At 47.0% G+C, this 22,909-nt stretch overlaps 7 protein-coding genes across 7 annotated transcripts; 1 reads left to right on the forward strand and 6 right to left on the reverse strand.

The window, feature by feature from the left end:
* Positions 1 to 1,895: 1,895 nt before the first annotated feature.
* ACHE_50762A (uncharacterized protein) lies at positions 1,896 to 2,724 on the reverse strand (the record flags this gene model as incomplete). Its single annotated transcript, XM_043280514.1, has 5 exons — positions 1,896 to 2,123; positions 2,176 to 2,207; positions 2,274 to 2,369; positions 2,417 to 2,534; positions 2,590 to 2,724. 5 exons carry the CDS (start codon positions 2,722 to 2,724, stop codon positions 1,896 to 1,898), a joined length of 609 nt encoding a protein of 202 aa, XP_043138086.1.
* Positions 2,725 to 2,783: 59 nt separating this feature from the next.
* Positions 2,784 to 6,321, reverse strand: ACHE_50763A (DUF3433 domain-containing protein; the record flags this gene model as incomplete). Its single annotated transcript, XM_043280515.1, has 3 exons — positions 2,784 to 5,551; positions 5,599 to 6,045; positions 6,093 to 6,321. 3 exons carry the CDS (start codon positions 6,319 to 6,321, stop codon positions 2,784 to 2,786), a joined length of 3,444 nt encoding a protein of 1,147 aa, XP_043138087.1.
* A 4,242-nt stretch (positions 6,322 to 10,563) lies between these two features.
* On the reverse strand, positions 10,564 to 11,079 carry ACHE_50764A (uncharacterized protein; the record flags this gene model as incomplete). The annotated part of the gene is made up of 1 exon (XM_043280516.1): positions 10,564 to 11,079. One exon carries the CDS (start codon positions 11,077 to 11,079, stop codon positions 10,564 to 10,566), a length of 516 nt encoding a protein of 171 aa, XP_043138088.1.
* An 896-nt stretch (positions 11,080 to 11,975) lies between these two features.
* On the reverse strand, positions 11,976 to 12,745 carry ACHE_50765A (uncharacterized protein; the record flags this gene model as incomplete). The annotated part of the gene is made up of 3 exons (XM_043280517.1): positions 11,976 to 12,071; positions 12,188 to 12,502; positions 12,575 to 12,745. The coding sequence occupies 3 exons, from the start codon at positions 12,743 to 12,745 to the stop codon at positions 11,976 to 11,978; spliced, it is 582 nt and encodes a 193-aa protein (XP_043138089.1).
* A 1,113-nt stretch (positions 12,746 to 13,858) lies between these two features.
* Positions 13,859 to 16,577, reverse strand: ACHE_50766A (uncharacterized protein; the record flags this gene model as incomplete). The annotated part of the gene is made up of 7 exons (XM_043280518.1): positions 13,859 to 14,224; positions 14,278 to 14,520; positions 14,573 to 14,734; positions 14,796 to 15,084; positions 15,158 to 15,531; positions 15,582 to 16,097; positions 16,152 to 16,577. 7 exons carry the CDS (start codon positions 16,575 to 16,577, stop codon positions 13,859 to 13,861), a joined length of 2,376 nt encoding a protein of 791 aa, XP_043138090.1.
* Positions 16,578 to 17,656: 1,079 nt separating this feature from the next.
* ACHE_50767A (GMC family oxidoreductase) lies at positions 17,657 to 19,659 on the reverse strand (the record flags this gene model as incomplete). The annotated part of the gene is made up of 10 exons (XM_043280521.1): positions 17,657 to 17,669; positions 17,725 to 17,866; positions 17,927 to 18,346; positions 18,396 to 18,543; positions 18,592 to 18,702; positions 18,755 to 19,043; positions 19,096 to 19,125; positions 19,178 to 19,230; positions 19,283 to 19,477; positions 19,528 to 19,659. 10 exons carry the CDS (start codon positions 19,657 to 19,659, stop codon positions 17,657 to 17,659), a joined length of 1,533 nt encoding a protein of 510 aa, XP_043138091.1.
* Positions 19,660 to 20,660: 1,001 nt separating this feature from the next.
* On the forward strand, positions 20,661 to 22,007 carry ACHE_50768S (uncharacterized protein; the record flags this gene model as incomplete). The annotated part of the gene is made up of 1 exon (XM_043280522.1): positions 20,661 to 22,007. The coding sequence occupies one exon, from the start codon at positions 20,661 to 20,663 to the stop codon at positions 22,005 to 22,007; it is 1,347 nt and encodes a 448-aa protein (XP_043138092.1).
* Positions 22,008 to 22,909: the final 902 nt, after the last annotated feature.

Consider the following 22,909-nt stretch of genomic DNA (forward strand, 5'->3'; position numbering starts at 1 on the left):
TGACGTTGTGTCCGCACCTTAAAAACTCACCGCATTTTACTTGACCATGCATATGCACATGAGATTGGAATGTTAAAATGCACATGGCTTGCTATATTCTACTCGACCCAGTTTCTGTCATTCATACACGAAGCTGATTTGCCTAATAACTGCCCCCTCTTGCGTCAAATTCCTCCCCAAGCACGAACCCAGGCACCAGATAGCCACTCCTCACAACAGCAATTGGCCTCGGACTAAGCCCATCCAAGAGCGCTCCGTTCTCACCTAGTGCCCAAAAAGTCAACGCTAGATAGTTCTTGCCGTGGTGATTGGGGATTCCCTCTGGGATGCGGTATGAAGTTTGAGGGCCGATGGTATTTACTATGGATTGATTGTGAATATGCATTACATTGCGTATACCCTGGGTTCGGGTTCGGAGTAGTAGGTGTCTAGGAAGAGGATGGCAGACATACTGTACTTCCCAAACTGCCAACCATTAACGAAGAGTTGGATGCGGAATTTACCAGTATTATCCTTTTCACTACTGTCCGTGCTTTGCGTCTGATTGACTGTCATATTAGGAGCAGAGCTGTGAATACCACCGCGGTAGGAACATCATATCCGTGGCTAATAATGTTCCTTCAAATGTGAAAATGGACCAGCATGGTCTCGTACACGCATCCGGACGAATTGTTCTGTCCTCATACAGAAGGCCTTTGGTGATTTCAACTCCTATATCCGCCACCGCGTATTCCTTCCATCGTTTGCCGGTGCATTGCTATACTTGACTGTCCTGTCGTTCTCAGGGCAGATGATCACTATGACCAATGTATAATGTTATAAATCCTGTGAGGCTAGTCTAGATAGGGCTCTACTATTGCGAGTGGAAGAGGTAGAAGGCCCATGGTAGTTCATTTACATATCCGGTCTTTACATTCATTTATGGAGGTTTATAGGCTAATAACTAGTCGTATAAGATAAAAGGAAGGAAGTGCCAATCAGGAAGGTGGGCGTAGGGCTATACTTTGTAGCGGTCCCTTTTCTCAGTCTTTGTATCATCAACTCATGCCCTGGATGTTTAGTAGTCGGAGTAAATACGTCCAAGGGATTTCTGTTGGATACCACAATCTACGGCATATAGCTGCTTGTTGACCCGCGGTAATTGGACTCTGAAATCCCAAGCGACTGATACTTTTCTGGTTCCCGGCTCGCCGGACCAGCCAGACAGTGAGAAGAGCGTCAATGGTGGTGGTGAAGATTGGCTTGTGTCTCCCGACAACAAAGCTGTTATCAGGATGCTGAGAGATTCACACAGTAAATTTCTCCTTATCTTGCCTGTGTTCTCCAAAAAAAAAACCTAATTTATGGGGCCTATTGCTGGAGCAAGATGAACGGAGCGACCAGTATCGACGAGTTGGCATGGAACCAGCACCCAGAGTCATGACATCTGTATCGTCATTTCTCATGGACCGATGCACAATATCAGTATCTTCAAGAAGACTGCAAGAAGCCGGAAATAATTCTTGTTAACGTAATCAACTACCGAGCTGCGCATCCCACCGAGCTGCGCGGCTCTGTATTCCATATAAAATGGCACTTTTTATAACCTCAATATCTCAGCAACAAAATATATACAGAGCCTAAAATTCAAATATAGCGTATTATGGTACTAAAATTATATATTCTGAGCAGAAAGCTTCTTCAGATTAATATTTCTCCCAAGTACTGAAGATGTACGGTGGAAACAAATACAGAGATTGCGTTAAGATAAGGAGGCAAGAGAGGCTTTTCGACGGCGCTTTTCGGTGGCGCTTTTCGAAATTAACGTTCAGTGGCCGGGACGCCCACTTTCCTATATTACTATCATCTGATTGCAAGAAACCCAGATGCCGATATCTAAACCCCCCCCCACCAACTTAGGCTGATACCCATGCAGCCACTGCAAAGCCCACTTCCATCCCCAAATCGGCATATAACTGTAAACGACACGGCGGACCAGCGGACCAACCCCGTACGGCATCTTTCTGGAATGCTGCTTCGAATGGCGGGCGTTGTTTTTTCTCTTGCTGGGTGTTTTGCTGCTGGTATGCTTCCACGAGGACATTGGCTAGCTCGGTGGCGTCTTCGATTGCCTGGCAGGCTCCCTTTACTTTAGGTTAGTTTTGTTCTGTTTACAGGGGAGGTGAATGTATTTACCTGGCCGAAGAAAGATGTCATGGCATGGGCAGCTGTGTGGAAACTTGTTAGTCTGGAATACTCTCGAAATAGATGCCCATATTGTCTAGAAAACTCACCATCACCTAACAAGGCAATCCGGCCGTTGGACATGGCCGGAAAGCCGATTTCTTGGAAAACATCGCTTGCAACGACCCGCTCGGATTGGACGACGACTGTGAGAGTCAGATATAGATTCAATAGATAGAGGATAGATACTGACCGTCTCGGAACTTGGTAGTGGGCGCATAGGGGTGGTAGTAATCGCCGTAAACCTGGTTGATGGTCTCGCAGTCGGCATGTTTCCAGAGAGATAGATCTGCCTGTTTCAGTTGGGAGGGCTGTATAGCGAATGAGTTAGAAATATGCCAGCAAAACATGGAAAGAGAGAGCAACAATAACACCAATAAACCACTGACTGTTGTCCTTGCATGGCCAAGTCGTGAGCATCGACCGGGCATACAACATCCAAGTGGCAACGCCCTCCTCGGCAGGCCCCAAATGGGCCAACGGCTCAGTATAGCCAGACATATGCACGCGACCGGTGAATTTGATCGAATTGACTGCGTCCTGGCCAGCCTGACGCGCCATCAGCCGTCACACAGCGTTTCCGCTGGTTTCCCGATATCAATTCCATATCTCTTTCTATCCCACCATCCAAGTCCGAATATCAGTCCGTTCAATATCCCCCGTCTTGTCATCTCCTTATCGTTGTACCACTCTGATCCCGGTGGGAAAACGTCGGATTTCAATATATCCGAACCAGCTAGTAATGTCGTAGCACCAGCGAGAGAGCAAGGATTGATAGGGAGTATTTTCCTCGTTCGAGTCCCGAAAACCGCAATAAGAGAGCATACTGTCATTGCGGCAAGGCACCCCTCCAAGATGCGTGTCGAAATCTCACTCTGTACAAGACGCACTCGTGTAGGGTCTGAGATGGTCCCGTTATACGGTATCGAGGCGGTGGGGGCAGTACGAGCATCAACATTGAGATATTGAGCCACAAGAACGCGGTAGAGATGCTGCGTAGCATTGATGACTGACGGCATGGCATCTGGATTCACGATGTCGGATGTATTCAAGGTTCCCTGAATGCTCATCATGATGGAGAAAAAGCTGTCAAAAGCCTTGTTGCCAGCGCTGTTGGTGATATTGGGCATGGAAGAGGTGATCCCCGGTACGGTGAAGCCTGTAAATGGCTTCATAGTTGATTCGTCCACAGTCATTGACTGGATCTGCAGCCCTGGGTAGGCAAAGGTCGTGTTGGCTTCAACCTGGTTCGCATATGGTTTGCAGGTGAATCCGTGGACGCCACTGGTGGAATTGTTCGGGGTCAGGGTGCCGTACAGTACTGCCATGTTGGGACAGTAGTCGCCGAAGAAGGCTATATCGTCGGTGAACTGTCCAAAGACCGTCTGTGTGGCGTTTGGGTTGTCGCTTTGAACTGTCATCCTTGTACCATAATATGCTTGGCAGTCGGGGCCAAAGTTCATCTGTAACTCCCACTTAGATGAGCCTCCGGCTGGAAACTGTTTCAATGAGATCTTCTCCCGCGGGAAAGCGGTGCAGTTCGCATTTACGCGGAGCGCTGGAATTGCCAGGTCGAGTAGAGCAAAGTCATCGGAGGTTTTGTTTGATGGTTGATAAGGAATATCCCCGTCACGGTCAGTCAAGGAGCCCTCCCGCAGAATTGGAGTGATGAGCTCATCATACGTCCAGGCTGGATACGACATGTTTCTTGCCACAATCAACAACCCAATGAGCGGTGATCCTGTCTCATCACCGTAGGCAGGTCCTCCGTATTGGTTGAAAGAATCACTCGCCATTATAGACACTGAGCGAGGAACAGTCGCATACTCGGTCGAGTATAAACCACTGACAGCGATGGTTAAGATAGGGGCGATTATGACCGATAGGGCAGATGCAGCAAGGACAAATTGCTTCTTGAACAGGGCACAGCAGAATGAATACAGTGTGATCTTGGATAGATGGTTCTCCATGATGCTGCTAGCTGTGGCTGCGCCGCGTTTTAGTTCAAGATAGGGCTGGAGAATCATCGAAGAGGAGTGAATGCCATTCGTGAAGATCCGGACTAGCAACATGACCAATGCAGGTATATACACCCAGACGTATTGGATGTAGCCATCAGAAGTGACGTTTCCCAGCCCGTCATGGCGGTGGGATTCTTGATATGCAGCCTCCAGTCCCGCGATTATCAAGATAGGAAGGAGTATTGAGACAATCTGCCACCACCTGGAGATGGAATGCCACCAAGAGATGGTCACGTTGGTATCGGCTGGTTGAGAATCATTCTTTCCCTGGTATTTTGCCTCGATGCGGAATGTCTTCTCGCCGTTCTGGTTTGTAGCCTCGCCAACATATAGACCACCAGTCAACCTCGCTTTCATATTTTTCTTATTCTGTGTGCCGTCAAGCCTATCCGTCAGATGGGAACTCCTGCATAGTATGGCTGCGAGACCGGACAGAGGACCAGGATCACGTGGCGTTGAACGCACTGGTCTGCAGACCAGCATGACTGCAGCCACCAGAATCAGAGCAGCCAGAATCGCTTCCATAGCTCGCACAGACAGTTCTCTGACAATAAGTCTTTGCTTGGTGGCAGAATATGTTCCTGTGAACTGACTATCGGAAGGGGTCATGAAGTGCTGTCGTGCAATCTGTGCAACTATCGACTGGTATGTTCCTGTTGAAATATTCTGGAAAGACGACGGTTCAAAGAGACTCTCCGCGTCAAACGGAGAAGACATGTTTGCTAGCCGGTAGAGAGTTCCAAGGTGGGAAATGCTGGTATTTCCCGTTGGGAAACCACTAACTGGCTTCTCTGCTCCCACCAAACTGGAGTTCAACGACGCGATGATCTCGGACGATCCTATGCCTGGAATTGCATTGCTGCGGGATGTTTCATTAATGAGAGGAAGGAGACGAGCGACACTCTGGTTACTGGCAAACAATGAGACCAATCCTTTGGATATTGTGTATGTGGGCTTGCAAAAGACTGGGTGCATGTCTGATATGGCATATTTCGGCCCAGCCCTCAACAACCTTGCGCTCACAAATATCACCCGTGAGCCGGTTTGGCCACTACCCGTGCAGTGCTCGAAAAAGACATCGGCAGAGGTACTATTGTGACTGGGTATAGCGAATAAAGACGCCTGAAAAGGATTTGTAGAGCATGACGGCGAGCTGAGAGTGAGGTCCGAGCTTGGTTGGATGGAATAAGGCCCGCCGGTACCGTCCCCGGTGATATTGTAGGTGGTCCAATTGGCGAGTTTGCCTTGTTCGCATTCGAGGTGTGCAGAGAACAAATCCACCATGCCTGTGATGACTGTGTTGGTGCCTGTATCCTTTGTCAATAATGGTCTCTCTAAGTGTAGAGAGGCTTACCTAGATCTGTGTCGGACGCGTTGAAAGGCGAAAAGGCATATTTATCTGTTGTCCCAGTTGGATAGGAAAGATTAAACCGTCCAGCCCCGGCAACGCTCAAGGCAGGAACACCATCCACCATTTTGCTATCATACCCACCACTGTTGAATTGTGCCGAGGCTTTCAGCGTCGTTGGAATATTCTGAAGTCGTACACTGTCCAACATGAACAAACCTGTTGAGAAGACGGTAAGCAGCGTGATAAGCAGAGACCCCAACACCGAGAGCCCAACAGCCCAGTGCTTATTCTTCACCGAGCGAAACATGGAAATGACATTCCACGGTGTGATATAATCGAGCAGCAAGCTCTGCGATGCCGGTTGCACCCTCTGATTCATAGAATGCCATGGCGCAAGCTGCTTGGAGCGATACTCGACCTGTCCCCAGAAACCAGCAACAATGAGGAAGACTTTCCGATTAGTTTGAGATTCTTTATTTATGGTGAGATTCTCCTACCAGCAGTTGGCGCATAAGTCCAGAGATAATGATATTTCTGGTCAATTGTGCTCAGGCCTTGGTGTTTATTCGAATATTGGTACAGCACTTCGGTGACGGCGAGGAAAATTGCGAAAAGGATTGCGAACGCGATCAGAACGAGCGGGTGCAGAATGATGGGTGTCCACATTTGAAATCGATCTTTTGCGCCCCGAGGCTTTTCATTTTTATCGCCGATCGGTCCATCCATGGTTGAAAGGAAGGGTTTCCGTTGATTTTGCTCAGCGCCCATCTCGGATGCGCAGAGAATAAAAGGACATCAACAGACCCGGATGGATGAAAATGACAATGGTTTAAGGGCAGAAGACATAGCCCAAATTTAAGAAAACGACAGCGGCAAGGCTGAGGCTGTACGAAGAGCGGCTGTACACGAAGGATTCAGAGTCTGGGATGTGATTCGTGTATGTAGTTACGGAAGCCTGTTAGTGCAAAAGGGAAAAAAACTGTAAACGCTAGATGGCCCTCCCCTGTTAGTCAGCAGTTGAGACAGCAACCAAGGCTTAGGGATGCTTGTGTCGAAAAAGGTTGCGAATCAGGGACATCATCAGTGCTGCGGCATGAGAACTTTAGAAAATTCAATAATTGCCAAAACTTCCTTCCATCTGGTGGATATAAAAACAGCAAGTCAGCAGTCATGGTATTCTAACTTCAGTCAATTGAGTGGAAATTATGATTCCTACGCTACATAGGAGCACACGACGCCTCCATAAGTTCATGATAATCTAACCACTACTATCCCGCATAACCAGCCATCTTCCGAATAGTGGAACCAAATCAGTAAAGCAGCCGAGGTTGCAGTACACTGGACGCCAGGTCAGTTGGTCGAGGCGAAGAATAGGAAAAGAAAGAAAAAAACCAAGAGCTCTTCTGAGAAGCAACGTACTAGCAGGAATGAAGAAAGGGAATGAGCCTCCCATTGCGTAGCGGAGTAACCCGTTCGCTGCCAATGCTGAGGCGCCGTAAGCGGCACCGTATACGTCTGTGAGATATAGAACGCAGGAGACCTGGAGACTCGAACGGGAATTAGTACCAGGGATTTTTCTGTTATGGCATAAGGAGGGTTGTAGTCCGGTACGAACAAAGATCAGTATACTGGCAGCTCCGAAGAAAGCCGCTGCAACAATCGGGACCATCCAATGCACGCTCTGTTGTGCGGTCCACGCAAACCAAAATAAAGAGGCCGGCATGAGAATACTTCCAAGCATGGATCCCCAAAGCCGTTGCTCGGCGGGGATGCAGCCCTGCTGTTTTACCAACTGTTTCTGATAGACGTGCTGATCGATAAGTATCTTGATAATTGCGCCTACGGAGCAACCGGTGGTAATCCCTAGGAAGACGAGACCACTTTGTCCCGGAGAGAAGCCATAAGTCGATTGAAAAACCGGGAGGAATGCGGCCAGGAACGAAAACAGCATGGAGAAATTGAAGGAAGTGTAAAGCGAAAAAAGCCCGATTATGGGATCTGTCACCAACATAAAGATGGGCCTTGTGAATGTGACTGTGAAAAGCTGCTTAAGTCCCGCCATTCCAGTAAGACCGGCCTCGGGGGCAACGGCAACCTTAATCTCTTTGCTCGCGAGCGGAAAATCGCCTTTGCGTATGTTTCCTGAGCCCGAAAGAAAAGACCCACGACGCTGCGCCCAGAAACAAAACCGTCCACTGACTCCATTGCCATCCCTTGTATTCCGCGATATACCCACCAACCACAGGGCCCAGCGATGGACCGAGAAGAGACGTAGCAAACAGCAAGGTCATAGCTCGTGCAATGTGTCTTCCTCCCCAAAGATCTGCAATGGTGCCAGCCCCACCGCCACAGGAGACGAGCTCAGTGCACCCGCAAAGAAACGGCAGATAACAAGCATGGCAAAGTTCCTCGCGAAGCCAGCACCCAGTGTGAACAGGAGGGATATTGGGGTCGCGAACAAATAGATCAGGCGTCGGCCATACATCTCGCTCAGAGGAGCCGATAGCATGGGCCCAAAAGCCAATCCGTAGACGTACAACGCGTAGGGGAGTAATGACACGGTTGACGATACGCCAAACACGTGTTGGACTTCATTGTGTTGAGGTGTGTATATGGATAATCCAAATGTTCTGTTCAGTGAGATTAGTGTTAATGCTGATCAAGAAATGCTATGTACTGACACTTCAAAGCAAAGCAAAGCCGGGACCGCTGTCTTATAGAGCTTCTTCCAAAGAGGCCAATTGCTTGGATTATGAGGATCGTTCTCCCAGTCAATAGTGCTTGAAGTAATTGCTGTGCATGGTCAATCATGAGACATTGCCTCGCCGAAGTAAAACTGTCCTGGGAAGCTGATTATTACCTTCTTTAGGCCCCGCCTGTTCGGCAGTACTAGACATAATTGGAGGTAGAGACAACACCGTCTGCTTCGGTACCAGAATTCCTCCAGGAAGGGATCTATGGTTTTATAGTGCACGCCTTATATAATACCAAGTACATAATAATCATTACTCGATAAGTTCGGAGATAAAGATTGCCTTTCTTGGTGGTAATCACCCGATCATAGCTTATACTAGATGATTTTGAGCTCCACTTATTCGGCGATTCCTCGAACGACTATGCCCGTCGAGAACGTCAGTCATAATCTCCGACAATTCATAGCAAGGGTAATCGTAAAGGTTTTTCTGGAGTTCGGCGAAGTCGTGGGATCTACTTGTACGCTGCACTGAGGCTTTTGAGTTTGTTATTTAGCAACTGAAGGGGTTTCAATTCCTGGCATTATCAGCATTTCCCAGTTCATAGAAGCCTCAAAATTATCATCTTGTCATGCTCCTGTTGCCGCTGAGAACTGTGATTTATCAGTTCGTCATAGAATTTATAGAAGATACCTATTATTTTGCAGACCAGAATATTGCCGGCTTATTCGATAGCAATGCAAACGTGGACGCACATCCAGATTCGCAAAAATCAATACATGAGAAGAGCGAAAATAAGATCAGACTGACAGAATCCGTTGACTTTCAAGTAATCCTTTTGGCCAACCTGAAAAAGCTGCTTCGATCTCGAGTGCAACCTCACGAAAGCGTTCCTTGGAGGTTGCAGCGATTGTCCAAATATCACCCATCGATTTTAAAACGCCGATATTCAACGTTGGGTGTCTAACAACACCTCTAATACATCAATCTTGCCAAGTTTTTCATGAGACCGCCTGGCAGACAGAGCTCAGCCAGCTGTGACTTGTAGGTTGTATTATAATATAAAAGTTACTCAACACCAAGTTTGAGACAGTGAAGCAGAAGCTCCTGGCTGGAAAACCAAGGCATACAGCAATATCTATCACCCTTGATACATGGACGAGTCCCAATCACCTTGCGTTTCTGGGGATTGTTGGGTCGTTTATCACCTCTCAGTGGGAGCGAAAGGAAATCCTACTAGGCTTTGAGCCCCTATCTGGAGCACATACTGGAGGTGCCCTTGCTGCTGTTTTTCAGAAACGCTTTATGAGTACAATATCGAGTCACAGCTTCTTGCTATCACTGCGGGCAATGCGAGTAACAATAAGACTCTCTGTCAAGTCCTTTCAGAAAAGCTGGAATTGAAAGGGATCCAATGGTCAGCAAAGCAAAATCAGCTACTTTGCATTGCACATGTGATTCAGCTAATAGTGAATGAGATCGTCAAGCATCTCAGTATTGAGGCTCGTGATGACGAGGCTGCAGTGTTGTTCAATGAAGACAACATTCAGCCAGCACTATCAGAGTACATTTCTTGACTATAAATAATTCCCTCTCCCCCCTATATTAGAAGTCTATGTGTATGTAATGGCGCTCCGAAGTACCCCGGACCTCAAAATCAACTTTGACCCGACTCCAATTGCCAAAAGGATCACTGTTTATCAGAAAGAATACTATCTGCTAGAGTGTCACAGATGGCCCCGTGACCCCGCCCCGAACCCGCCCCAAACCCCGCCGGGGCGGGCTTCGGGGCAGAGGTGCTCACCCCGCTCTGGGTTTGGGGCAGAGGTCCCCGCCCCGCTAATTTTTTGGGTGCCCCGTTGGGGCGGGCTGAACTGGGGCAGCGGGGTTTGGGGCGCCCCAAGACCCCGTTAGGCCCCATTACGAAGCCAAACATATATTACTGTATGGTATCTATACTGTGTAACGATTACTTTGAAGAAACCGAGTGTTTGACTGAGAGGCTTTGTCAGCTCAAAGTTATGAACTTATGCTATTATATTACAAAGGATCATGCTACATCCCGCATTTTAATTGTCATGATAATTTTTAACCATAGTGAAAACGAGTTGGAATTTTTTAAAACTATCTTGATTCTTGAAACCTGATACTCCATACATCTTCCAGCATCAATGATAAAGGGGAACCCTTACAACCTCTGCAGGAATGAGAAAGCCCGTGCACTTCCAAGATCAATATGGATAGTACATCGACTCAGTCTCACAAAGACTACCAGCTATTTACCGTTCTCAAGGCGCTGAAAATATCCAGGTTCATGGATAACACGACGTGGCCGGGTTGTTGCAGATTGAGGATGTGGGTTTATAACCTCCGACTGGCTTGTCGTAGAATGAGCTTCTGCGTTCATGGATGGTGAATGGATGGCAGACGGTCGCTGGTAAGACTGCAGTGGAGGTAGACTGAGTCCATCTTCCTCATCGTCATCAGCCCAGCGATCTCTATCATCATCCTCAAATCCACCTAGATCCTCTTCATCACTGATATAGTTGACATCCAATTCAACATTGAAATCCACATATCCCACATCGTTCTGCTCATCATTGTCACCATCTTCAACAGATATGTATTCCCGTTTCAGTTCAAAGCGGTCAGCAGACATTTGGATCATAATTGCTTCAATTGTTTCGGGTGCGAGGCGGTTACGGCGATAGTGGCAAACATCCCGAGCAGTACTGAACAGATTCTCGACACCAACACCACTCGCTGGAACTGCAAGGAAATCACGGGCCATTCGAGAAAGGATTGGGAAACGGGGTGCATTATCACGCCACCAGTCAAGGACATCAGGGACTGAACCCAGTGGTAAAGTTGCTTGAAAGTCACCATGGTTAGAACAATTGAAAAGGTCATAAATGCAGAAGTAACAAAAGAAGACTAACGCTCATCATCCAGGTATCTTTGCAGTTCAGTGTATTGATGACTCTGTGATTGTTCGTTTGAGTCAGACTGTTGGTTGTATCGGCGACGCTTGTACCGGTGAAGAGCTTGATCAATTACATTCAGATTGGTGGAGGATGCAGTCGCTTCGTTGATCAATGGATATCTGTTTCGGTAATAAGAAAAGACTTTTTTAGTACATTCTCATATTTAACCGACCAAAGCATTCCTGAGCCACCATTTTCTTCCCAACTTGCTCCTTGGAAAACAGAAAGCTTTTGGCATGGATCAAGGACAGTGCCGATTGCATAAATGACGCCCTGAAATTCATATGTCTTTCCATAATATTCTGAAAGTTTTCTGTGCGCCATTGACAAACCCTGATAAAGCTGCCTTTTCCACGGTCGCTGTTTGTTTTCAAGGTGATGCTGATTATCCTCGATGTGATTGAAGAGACTGTTGTAGATCATATACACCTTGTATAAATATTAGCAAGGATCTAACCGTGGTGAAAATTGGCACTTGCCTTATGAACTGTAACTCCATGGTGCTTAGACAGGCTGTTTGTAAAGTAGTAGAACTCTCGAAGCAGCTGAAGTAGGTACTCCACATGTCGCCATTCATGTTCTGCAAGACTCAGAGGGAAGATAGCATGGTCATCCGTTGTGGTGATAAACCTTCGAATTGGCTCCCTCAACTTATAAGCCCGTTCAAGCATAAGAAAGGTGGAATTCCAGCGAGTTTTGCAATCTAGAAGAAGACCAAGTGTTTTAGTATTGTGTGAATCCATTCGCTGATATCGTCGAAAGCTTTCCCGACGTTGAGGGCTGGCATTAACATATCGCACTAGTTTCCGGACCTATCTAGCATTAGCCGAGAACAAGTAACAAAGAAAAAAAAGAAAAAGAAAAAGAAAAAGAAAAGAAAAGAAAAGAAAAGGGGAAATAGAATCAAAGCCTTACTTTTTCGAGAGTACGAGTCAATCCTTTTTCTCTCAGGTTTTTATCATCATCATTCCAGCGGATGCCAACAACATCATCATTTTTGGCATCGATCTTTAGCTCACGCAAAAAGGCATTGACAGCAAGTTGTATGACATGTGTAAGACATGGAAGATGGTGTGGAGTGCTAAGAATGGCTTGTAGGCCACTGTCCATGGCATGCTCAAAGAAGTCATGTGTGTTCAAAGCGTCTTGCAAGCCATGAGCAACATCTGGATCTAAAGTCTGGGCAAGGGAATCTGTGATGTAGACAAACATTGTCCCATTGTTTCCAGCCTGTAATAGTCAGTATGATCTCAATTTCTTATGTTCTAACCATGGTGAGAGGATGTGTATATTATGACGTACATTGTCCGTTGTAATGCCAAGGAGGCGATGAGACAGATCATGCTTTTCCAATATTTTCAAGAGCACAGATCCAAGACGATCCCCAGAATGAGATCCTTCCAATGGAGAAAAACCAAGAAGGGCCTCGCAAAACCGGAAATCCGCTGAGATGAAATACCCAATAACTGCCATGAATGGTTTCTGATCTGGACTTGTCCAGCAATCAAGGGCAATGGAAATTTTACTGTCAGAAGGAAGGGTTTCCATGGTATTCCGTCGAGAAGTATGAGCAAGCTGCATTAGCAGATCTTTCACACCATTTCGATTGGGAAAATGCAGCTTTTTGTTCGGACCAGCCGCAAGATTTAGAAGACGTCGAAATTGTACATTTTCAATGAGTCGGAATGGGAGACGGTTACCAACAATGCAATGAACTACCTGTTCCTGAAATGCCTCACGAGAATAAGTCTTGTCTGGCGTGTTTATCTGGGAGATAGAAAGAATTCCTGAGTTAGTATACTTGTTTTGCATAACAGCATATTGGAGTAGACCTTGCACTTACTGGTCCTTTTCCAAGAAAGTCTTGAATGGAAGCATGACATTTTTGAGGATGCTGATAAGTGCATTGCCTGGTATTTGGATGTCTGATCATTGTTTTGGTCCCATTGCCTCTACCTGGATGATCAATAAAGGTCTCACAGTGAATACAGCGAGCATGTGGAGTGCCATCATCAAGACGTGCGACTTCTATGAAATGCTGCCAACCTTGAGAATGTTTGGATCCTCCCCATCGCATGTCTTTACCCTTCTTCTCAAACTTTCCAGCTGATATAGTTGTCCTCCACCAACGCATAAACTCATCTCGTTTTTGAATGAACTCAGATTCAGTGGTGAGGTTCTTGCGTTCTGGATATTTGACACATGTGTTTGTTCCATGTCTGCTTGAAATGATATCCAGGTCAAAGTCGCCGATTGGGTTGTTTTTCCGGTTGACAGAGGAATATGGTAAAGATGTATTCGGAAAGGGATCAATTGGCAAACTTCGCTGGCTCTCTGGAAAAGGAGAGGACTCTAAGTCAAGATTGGGAAGTATATCACTGAATGATGATTGTGGTGCTGGCGCAGGTGAGGAATGAGAAGTGTAAGGAGTATTTGCTGGAGAATCCATTGTACATAGCATTCATATAAACATGATGAGAAGGAAGAGAAAAATCTAATAATCCAGAGCAGAATTTCAAATTCAGCGCCCAACACACCCCAAACTTTTCTGTAATTGAGAAAAACACTTTAACCATGGTTTGAATTTTAATTTTCGTTGTCAGTTGCCTCTGTGTTCTCTTCCGGTTCCACACCCTCTCCTGGTTCTAAATCCTCTGTCTCATTTCGCTTGCGCTTCTGGGTCTCTGACTGTCTGATCACACTATTCTTCTGAATAGATCGGTTGTGCTCCTTGATCTTTGCTTGGATCTCCTCTGCTTGGCTTGTGAACATCTTCGGCCGACATTTTAGGAAGCCAGGAGTCTCCTTGATAGTGATCGCGGCCGGTTCTGAACGATCCAAAGAAAATGCACTCAAATCTTCGGAAAAATTATTGATTGCGTGTGTATAGCCGTACCGTTCAAGCACTTGTGCCTGGTCCTTGAGAACAACCACAGCCGCCTCATATTCCGCCTAATGAAACTAATGAGTTTCTAACCATGGTTAAAAGTGCGAGGAGCACTTACCTCACATCCAATCAGATTCTCTGGTCGCTTCTTCCCGCCCTTAAGCCCCCAACTGATCGTTTCCAGCATCTTGCTTTTGAGGGATCGGTAGTGCCAGAGGGCACCAAAAATTTCACCTTGCTGGACCAAGTCTTCCTCCTCATTTTTGTTGAGCATTGAGGGAGTTCGGCAAACTGCTTGATTCTGTTTAAGCGTGCGGCCAATCACCGGGCCCCACGGTGAGTATGGCATCTGATTGGAGATCTAAAATATGTTAATCTCACCACGGTAAGAAAAGTGGAGTGAGGGGACCTACTAAAAAACCCAGATCATTATACGCGCTCATCGCATTGGTCAGAACCGGGCCGGCAGACTTGACAACATGCTGTATAATTGCAGCCCAATTCGGGTGGAGGAAACGCTCAAAATATGCAGCTGAGTGTGACGCACTTGCAAGGGTATCAGGGGGTGGTTTGAGCTAGAATCAGTTTTATTAGCAACTTCATGTTCAATACTAGTGAACTGTCTGGTCAACCTACTAGGTCATTGAGTTTTGGGTCCTTCCAGAAGCCGTCAGTTTGGACCTGTCTCACAAGCTCATCGATGAAATTACGAGCTAACCGAAGACGGTCAGCATCCAGAGAAAATGGACGATCAAAATTCTTGTCTCCGAAAAGAAGGTCTTGGATCTCCAAGTCCCATTGGAAGTCCTTCAGATCATGCGAGGCTGCTGCAGGGTATGTCCAGTCTGGGTCAATCCATATAGCTATGTGGCGAAGAATCCGTTTGACCTTGTCAACTGCTTTTTCCAGGTTGCACCAATCATTCCTAGTCAGAAAGTTAATGATTCAAAAAGCTACTAACCGTGGGGAGATTATGGAGTCAGGGAACTGTAGCTTACCAGCATGGACATGGGAGATTTCGATTCTCCATTAGGCGTGAAAAGATGAAGTGGTAATCTTCTTCACTGAGATCCTTGAGAAACCCTGGGCGACGCCAGTCGAAGCGATAGTCATTGGTTTGGTAGGGGCTTGAGAGTCGCGGGAGTTGCTCATTCCGATAATTTGGAGGCAAAGGCCAAGGATTCTTGCGCTTTTTGTTATTCAACCAATAGTCCTCACGGCGTGGATAAAACAGGAGCCGAAGAGGGTAGTCTGGCTGACCAGCCTCAACACTGAGGATTAACTCCCAGTCCTCACATCGAACGAGGTGCGCGGTATGCCCGAAGATCTTTGTGGTGAACTCGAGAAATTTATCAAACTCTCGAAACCAGATCTGACTGTGGTTAGTACCATCTTCAACCTTTGATGTGGAAATCAACGTACAAAATCAAGTTTTGATGAAACCATTTTTCCTCCGAGGGTCCAGGTAAAGCGACGTTCTCCATATCGTGTCATTCCATATCGAAAAACATACGGCTGAAAGCCTTCATGGCTGATCACAGAGCCCATCCGGGCAGTGTGTGTGAGATTCAGACCAAAGAGTGTCTGCACCCAGTCAGAGAAAGTTGAGCCTCTGACAATTTCTCCTCGCTCTTTCTCTGGCACACTCTCCAGCCGACCGAGTATCTGGACTGCATTGTAGCCATCACTGTTTGAATGGTGCATGACTTCACGATTGGCCATCAGGGCAGCAAGGGTATCCTCTGTCATCTTGTCATCATCATAAAGGTCGATGGCCCACAGATAGTCATGAACTTCAGGTCGTGTGATGTCTTCCCCAGCATCAGCGCGTTCAATGGCCTCTTGAAGGATCTTGAGCATAGCTGAAACCCGATGCTGTCCATTTCGCAGTTCAAACGTGGTACCTTCTGGCAAAACTTGAATGTGAATCAATTCATTCTGATGTAGTTACCGGTTAGCAATGTAGTCACCATGGTTAGAATGTCAACGTACAGGATCACTAGTTTTTCTGGTAAGGGATTTGTGGAGGTCCATGAGCGTAGTCGTTTCTGTAACATGATCTGCCAAAACTGTCTCCAACATCTTGCTTGTAGTCGTCACTTTTAAGCGGTCCTCCTGTGCAAAACGCCGAACACCACACTTGAACGCCTCAGAAAGCTTCTCAATGAAACGTTCATCAATGGCTCGGTTACGTTCATTATGTGAGAGAGCACGAATATCCACCACAACACTCCCGAGGTATGCACTGTCAAGCTGGGTGACCATTCGATCGTCATGGATGAGCTTCTGGAGTAGTCCACCATTTCCAGATTGCTCGTTAGCCTGAGGAGCCTCAGGAGCAGGGTCAACATCGTCAGCACCTTTCCTGGCTTTGCTCGTGCTGGCCGGGGTTTTTGATTGTTTCTTTGGCGGCGCCATGGCGGCGAGCAAACTAACCGTGGGGAGAACAGGTCTCAGCGGTGTTTACTAACTTTTCATAAAACAGCCGATTTCTGAAAAACCTGATTAAAGAAAGGAAGATGGTTTCTTAGCATGGCGAGAATTTCGCGGAGTGATATTTATGCCCACGCCTCTTTTGTATTCACTAACCAGAGGAATGAAATAAAAAGCCAGTTTTACAAGTTTTATTTTCTCTTGCTTCACTGAAAGACACTCCGTAGGTTTTATATTCTTTGTGGTGATCTAGAATATAATTGGCGGATTTAGATTATATAATGCCCGGAGGCAATGTACTCTGTGGTTGCGACCGGAGGACACTCATAGAAGAGAAGTTGTAACCGGAATGCTATGTAGAACCTGTGAGGCTGTGACCATCTCACATTCCTCCCGTATTAGTTCCTTTGTTTAAAAAAATTCTAGACATATATTGATATTGCATTGTATAATGATGTCTTTCACCGTGGTGAGATTGCTATTGCGCAGAGTATACATGTAAATCGCATTAGCGCTATATATGTATATATATCTCAAGCTATATACTCTTGGGTACAGCATTCAAACAGAACAACTTCTTAGGCTTGTAATGCTTCGGAGTTGCTATTACTTTATGGATAGATATAAGTGTCTATATGATTCCAGAGGGATTCCTTCATGATAATTATGTATATTGCGACCGCTGCAACGATATTCTACTTACAACTTCGCATGAGGATGTATGTCGACATAGTAAATGTGCTGTAATTATACATGGCTGCGTAAACTATCAAGTGATCGTGTCTCAAATACAAAAAATACCGAAAACTCGGGGCGGACTGGGGACCCCGCCCCGTTAACTGCCCCAAACTAACCATGGTTGGAATAGTGCGATATCCGATCGACGGATTGGGTATAGCACGGAGAGTCTTGGGGTTTTGGGGCAAAACCCGCCCCAACCCGCCGGGGTTTCGGGGCGGGCAGGGCCATGGCACACCCCGCCCCAAAGCCCACTGGGGCGGGGCATTACTTGCCAAAGCCCACCCCGCCCCGCCCCGAGTGACACTCTACTATCTGCCAATTTCTCAGAAATCATATCTAAAACTGTCAGCCACTTCCCTCTCTTTTCCCTTAAAATAGTAGCTAGGTATACTCACAGACTGTCGACATAGGCTGTCCAGGCGGCAATACTGGCATAACACTAGCATCGACAACACGCAGCCCTGAAATGCCTCCCAACACACGACCCGCAGAATCAACCACGGCTGAAGTATCATTCGAGCGGCCCATTTTGCCTGCCAATTTGTAAAGTCAACGACCCTAATAAGGTACATTGAGAGATATGGAAAACATACACGTCCCAACAGCATGATGACTCGGCGTAGCCGCACTCCTCACCCAGTTCAGTATCTCCCCATCACTCTGCACATCCGGCCCCGGTAGGATCTCCTCTCCAGCAAGAACCCCTGTTGCATTAGCAAACACCCTCACTCTCCTGAGCCCCTCCACGAGCATTTTTTGATCAGATTTAGTATTAAGCCAGTTTACGTCCACGAGCGGGTTATCCGCTGTATCGGCCGAGCTGATGCCAACTTGGCCCCTGGATGTGGCTTTCAAAACAACAACACCGATACTAATGTAGTCGGCGGTCTCGGTGGTGGTGGTGCCTGCTGCGTTGAAGATGTACTGAATGTCGGGCCAGTCAGGGGGAAAGGTAGGAAGATGGGTACTGGTGGTGGCGGTTTGGGCCGTAGTGTTTGGGAGGTTTTCCCATACTGTTTTCGTCAGTTTGGAGAGAAATAAAAGATGGATTATGTTTAATACGGATGTAGTTGCTAGCAAAAGTGGTCAGTGGTCCTGAACGGGTTTTATAGAATTGGTCGTGTGCTTCTGCTGCGTAGGTGCTGTTGCTCCAGAGGCGGTGCTGGCTGACGGCGTTTACAGGATATAACGTGCCGTATCCGGGGTTGTCCTAGTTGTGTAAGTTGGATGAACGAATAAAAGAGTCCCGGTCACCTACCAACAAGTTCTGCCCGACACCACTCAGGTTGCTCACTAATGGAATATTCAATCCCTCCAATTTCTGCGCTGGACCGACCCCAGATGCCATGAGCAATTGAGGGGTGCGAAACTAGAAATCTTCAGCATAGTTCCCTACCACTCAACCAGAACGTATAGCCTACCACCCCAGCAGCCAAAATAACCTCTTTCTTAGCCGAAAGAACATATTCCGTCCCAGCAGTATCAACACGCACTCCCGTTGCCCTCTTCGCCCCATCAAACAGCACCTGCTTAGCCAAAGTTCCAGGGTACGTCTGAAAACTATCGGAGTTCTTCATAGTAGTTTCAAGGAAAGCCGTCTGCGAAGAATCGAACTGAACGCTCTTTTGGAAGTATGGAAGGACTTGGTCGAAGCGGTAGCTGTCGTCACCGATTGCTTTGGCCCAGAGGTCGTATGAGCTGGCTGTGCCTCTGTTGGTATTAGTTGATTGATTTGTGATTATTATAATATACTGGGACATACCGTTGGTAGGCCATGCCATTTCTCGCAGACCTGCGTACTGCTTAGCATACCACCGTAATTCTCCAGTTGAAAAGTCACTTACGATCCACCAAAACATTTTCCCTGAGGATACAGCACCGAGCGACCTTCCAGGTTCTGTTCAATAAGTTAGTTTGGCCTTCGCTGATTGATGGAAGTGGCCACATACCGATTGATTTGTTGTACGAATCATCCAGTCAATAGACGGCGGCGCTTCCTGATACTCAGACTCATACCCCGGAATGGTCGTCAAATTACCCGCCATCTGGTAAAAGCCCCCTGCTTCGATTACAGCTACAGATGCGGTGTTGTTTTCGGACAAGCGCATGGCCGTGGTGAGACCTGCCGTGCCTCCTCCGACTATCTGTGTATCCTTAGCCATTATTCTGCACATAAGAATACTGGTGGACATACCACATAATCGAATGTTTTGTTCTGGCTGGCGAGACCGAACGTGGTGCTAAATCGTGTCTCATGGGTGAATTGAGCTTGTGTCTCTAGAGCCAGGGAGATGAAAAGAGCGCTGGATTGTAAGAATCCTCGCATTCTGGGACGCCTGGAATTGCTATTACTGATTCTGTCATTATTGTTGAATATCGAGTGCCAGTCATGTTATACTATTCATATTCAGGGGTATGCTCGGGGTTAGTCTGGTCCCGGGCTGGTCCAGCCAGGATGCAGCTATCTCGTCTGGCCGCGAGGTGTGGTCAACAATAGGATCGCTAGATTAATCACACTACTGTATGCGCTGAAAAAAAAAAAAAAAGCACTAATTGACCTCGCGGCCAGACGAGGAAATAGTGCTTTTTTTTGTTCGGAACTTCGTGTTTTCGATACTTCGGAGGGGTTAAGCGGCATTAACGGAGTTTAAAGGCATTTTCCTGATCATAAATAGAGCAGTGTTTACTCTACGCTCTCATCACGACATTTCTCCAACCCAGTCCTCCGTACAAAATGACCGTTGAACAGAAGTTGGTTTTAATCACTGGCACGTATAACCATCCTCCCCCAGTTCATCTGGGTGTCTGTCTAACAATATGTTCAGGCGCCAACCAAGGCATCGGCTTCGAGACAGCCAAAAACCTCATCCTTTCCGACAACTACCATGTCATCCTAGGCTCCCGTGATCCTACCAAAGGGTCCAAATCCGCCAAAGCGCTACTAGACCTCTCTGGAATTAAAGGCACTGCCTCCTGGATCCAGATTGATGTCACCAATGACAAATCTGTTGATGAGGCTGCTTCCCAGATTGCATCCCAGTATGGAAAGCTTGATATCCTCGTCAACAATGCTGGTATCATTGCTATGACCAATCCACCAAACCGCGAAGCATTCCGGAAGGTTCTGGATGTCAATGTTGTTGGTGCACTGAGCTCAACTGAAGCATTTCTGGATTTGCTGCGCAAGGGCTCTGAGAAGCGGCTTGTGTTTGTGAGTTCCAGTATGGGCTCTAACGTAAGTCACATGCGAGTGGCCACCACATGCGAGTGGCCACCCCACCAATTTTTACTCCACCTTTTACAACTCCCTATCTTCAACCACCCACCATGCCACCAATACGATCTGAATCGCTTCGAAAATCGGCTGAACAAGAAGGCAGGGTCGAACTTGCTATACAAGCCCTTAAAAAACGCGAAATTCGTACTATCACGGAAGCAGCGCGTCAATTCGATGTACCCCGTACCACGCTCCGCAACCGCGTCAGTGGCCGTGGTTATCGCACAGCTACACGCGCTAACAGCCATAAATTGACCCAGAACGAAGAGGATTCGCTTAAGCAGTGGATATTGAGCCTTGATGCACGCGGTGCAGCACCCCGGCATGATATGGTGCGTGAAATGGCCAATATTCTCCTCTCTAAGCGCGGAGATACCCAACCACAGTTGGTCGGCGTCAATTGGGTCTACCACTTTGTGAAACGCTCCCCTGAGCTTTCAACCCGATTTTCAAGGCGATACGACTATCAGCGAGCATTGAATGAAGACCCAAAGGCTATACAACAATGGTTTGACACATTATGGGAGGTAAAAACGGAATATGGAATCTCGGATGATGATATCTACAATTTTGACGAGACTGGATTCGCAATGGGACTTACCAGCACCTCTCGGGTGGTCACAAGAGCTGAATATTATGGAAAACGCAAGCTTCTACAACCTGGCAATCGAGAATGGGTAACAGCCATTGAATGTATTAGCCGTAACGACGCTCTTCCACCAGTTATCATCTTCAAAGGGAAAGTCTTCATTCAAGGCTGGTTCTCTACGGCTCCGCCAGAGTGGCGATTCCATATGAGCCCAAATGGGTGGACTACCGATCAAATTAGCCTCGATTGGCTGCAAAACCACTTCGTTCCGCATATACAAAAGCGCCAAGGTGGTGCCTGGAAGCTCTTGGTTATGGATGGGCATGGAAGCCATTTAACAGCTCAATTTGATGCTATCTGCAAAGAAAACAAGATTATCCCGTTGTGTATGCCTTCGCATTCATCTCATCTTCTACAGCCTCTCGATATTGGCTGTTTTTCCACAATCAAGAAGGCATATGGGCAGTATATCCAATCAAAGCTTCGATCTGGTATACACTCAATTGATAAGCATGATTTCTTAAATGCTTATATCCAGGCACGTCTTACAGCCTATAAAACCGATACAATATCGAACAGCTGGGTTGCTGCAGGGATTATTCCATATAATCCAGAGCAGGTGCTCAAAAATATCACCATACAGCTTCGAACACCAACCCCCCCTCTAGCCGTGGCAGTGAGGGCTATGTGCCTCATACTCCACAGAGGCCCATTGATATTCATCGCCAAACATCTTCGATCAATACCCTACTACGGCAAAGATCAAAAACACCCCCAGAAGCACTTTTGGACCAAATACAGCAAATGAGCAAGGGCTTCGAGAAGATGGCTCATCGTACTGCTTTCCTTATCCATGAAAACCAGCGTTTACAGGCCGAAGTCGATCACCAGCATAAAAAACGAGCCCGATCTAGAAAGCAGATACCATACAATCAAGGCTTAAATGCTGGCCAGGTGCAGCAGCAAATATTCGAGGAATTAAATGCTCAAGAAGCCGATACTGCTGCCGAGGCATCGGCCTCGGCAAGCAATGAATCGGCCAATCAGCGGCCGCCACAGCGCTGTGGAATCTGCAAAAATATAGGACATAGAAGGAATCGATGCCCTGAGGTACAGGATACATAGAAAAATGAATTTTGATTGGTTGTGGTTGAATTATATATATATGTGTTTGGGGGGTCGGTGGGCCGTGGCCACTCGCATGTGACTTACGTTATCACACATGCAGCGGATCCTAAGTCGCCATATTATAACCCACATGGAACTGAGTACCGCACTAGCAAGGCGGCTGTGAACATGTTGATAGTGATGTACTTGGCCAGACTCAAGGATGAAGGATTCAAGGTGCTCGGAGCGGATCCTGGTCTCTGTGCTACGAACTTTACCGGTGATCCTGATTCGCTGCGCAAAAGAAATGCTGCTGAGCCGTTGGACGGTGGCCGACGGGTGGCCGTTGTGGTTAAGGGGGAGAAGGATGCAGATATTGGGAGGGTCCTGGGTGATTATGGTGTTTCTCCATTTTAGGTGTCAGATATCGCCATTCGTTGTCGCCTGTGGAAATTTAGCTCAGCCTCAAGCCAGTGGCAGAACCGTATGGTCCGGTTGGGGACCACGGCTATGCAGTCAGCATCCTTTGACTATGACTAATGCATACATATTCTATGCACTTCACGTCCTTTTTTTATCTTCTTTCGCAAATATTTACCTAAT

Source organism: Aspergillus chevalieri, chromosome 5, assembly GCF_016861735.1.
Source record: "Aspergillus chevalieri M1 DNA, chromosome 5, nearly complete sequence".
NCBI lineage: Eukaryota > Fungi > Ascomycota > Eurotiomycetes > Eurotiales > Aspergillaceae > Aspergillus > Aspergillus chevalieri.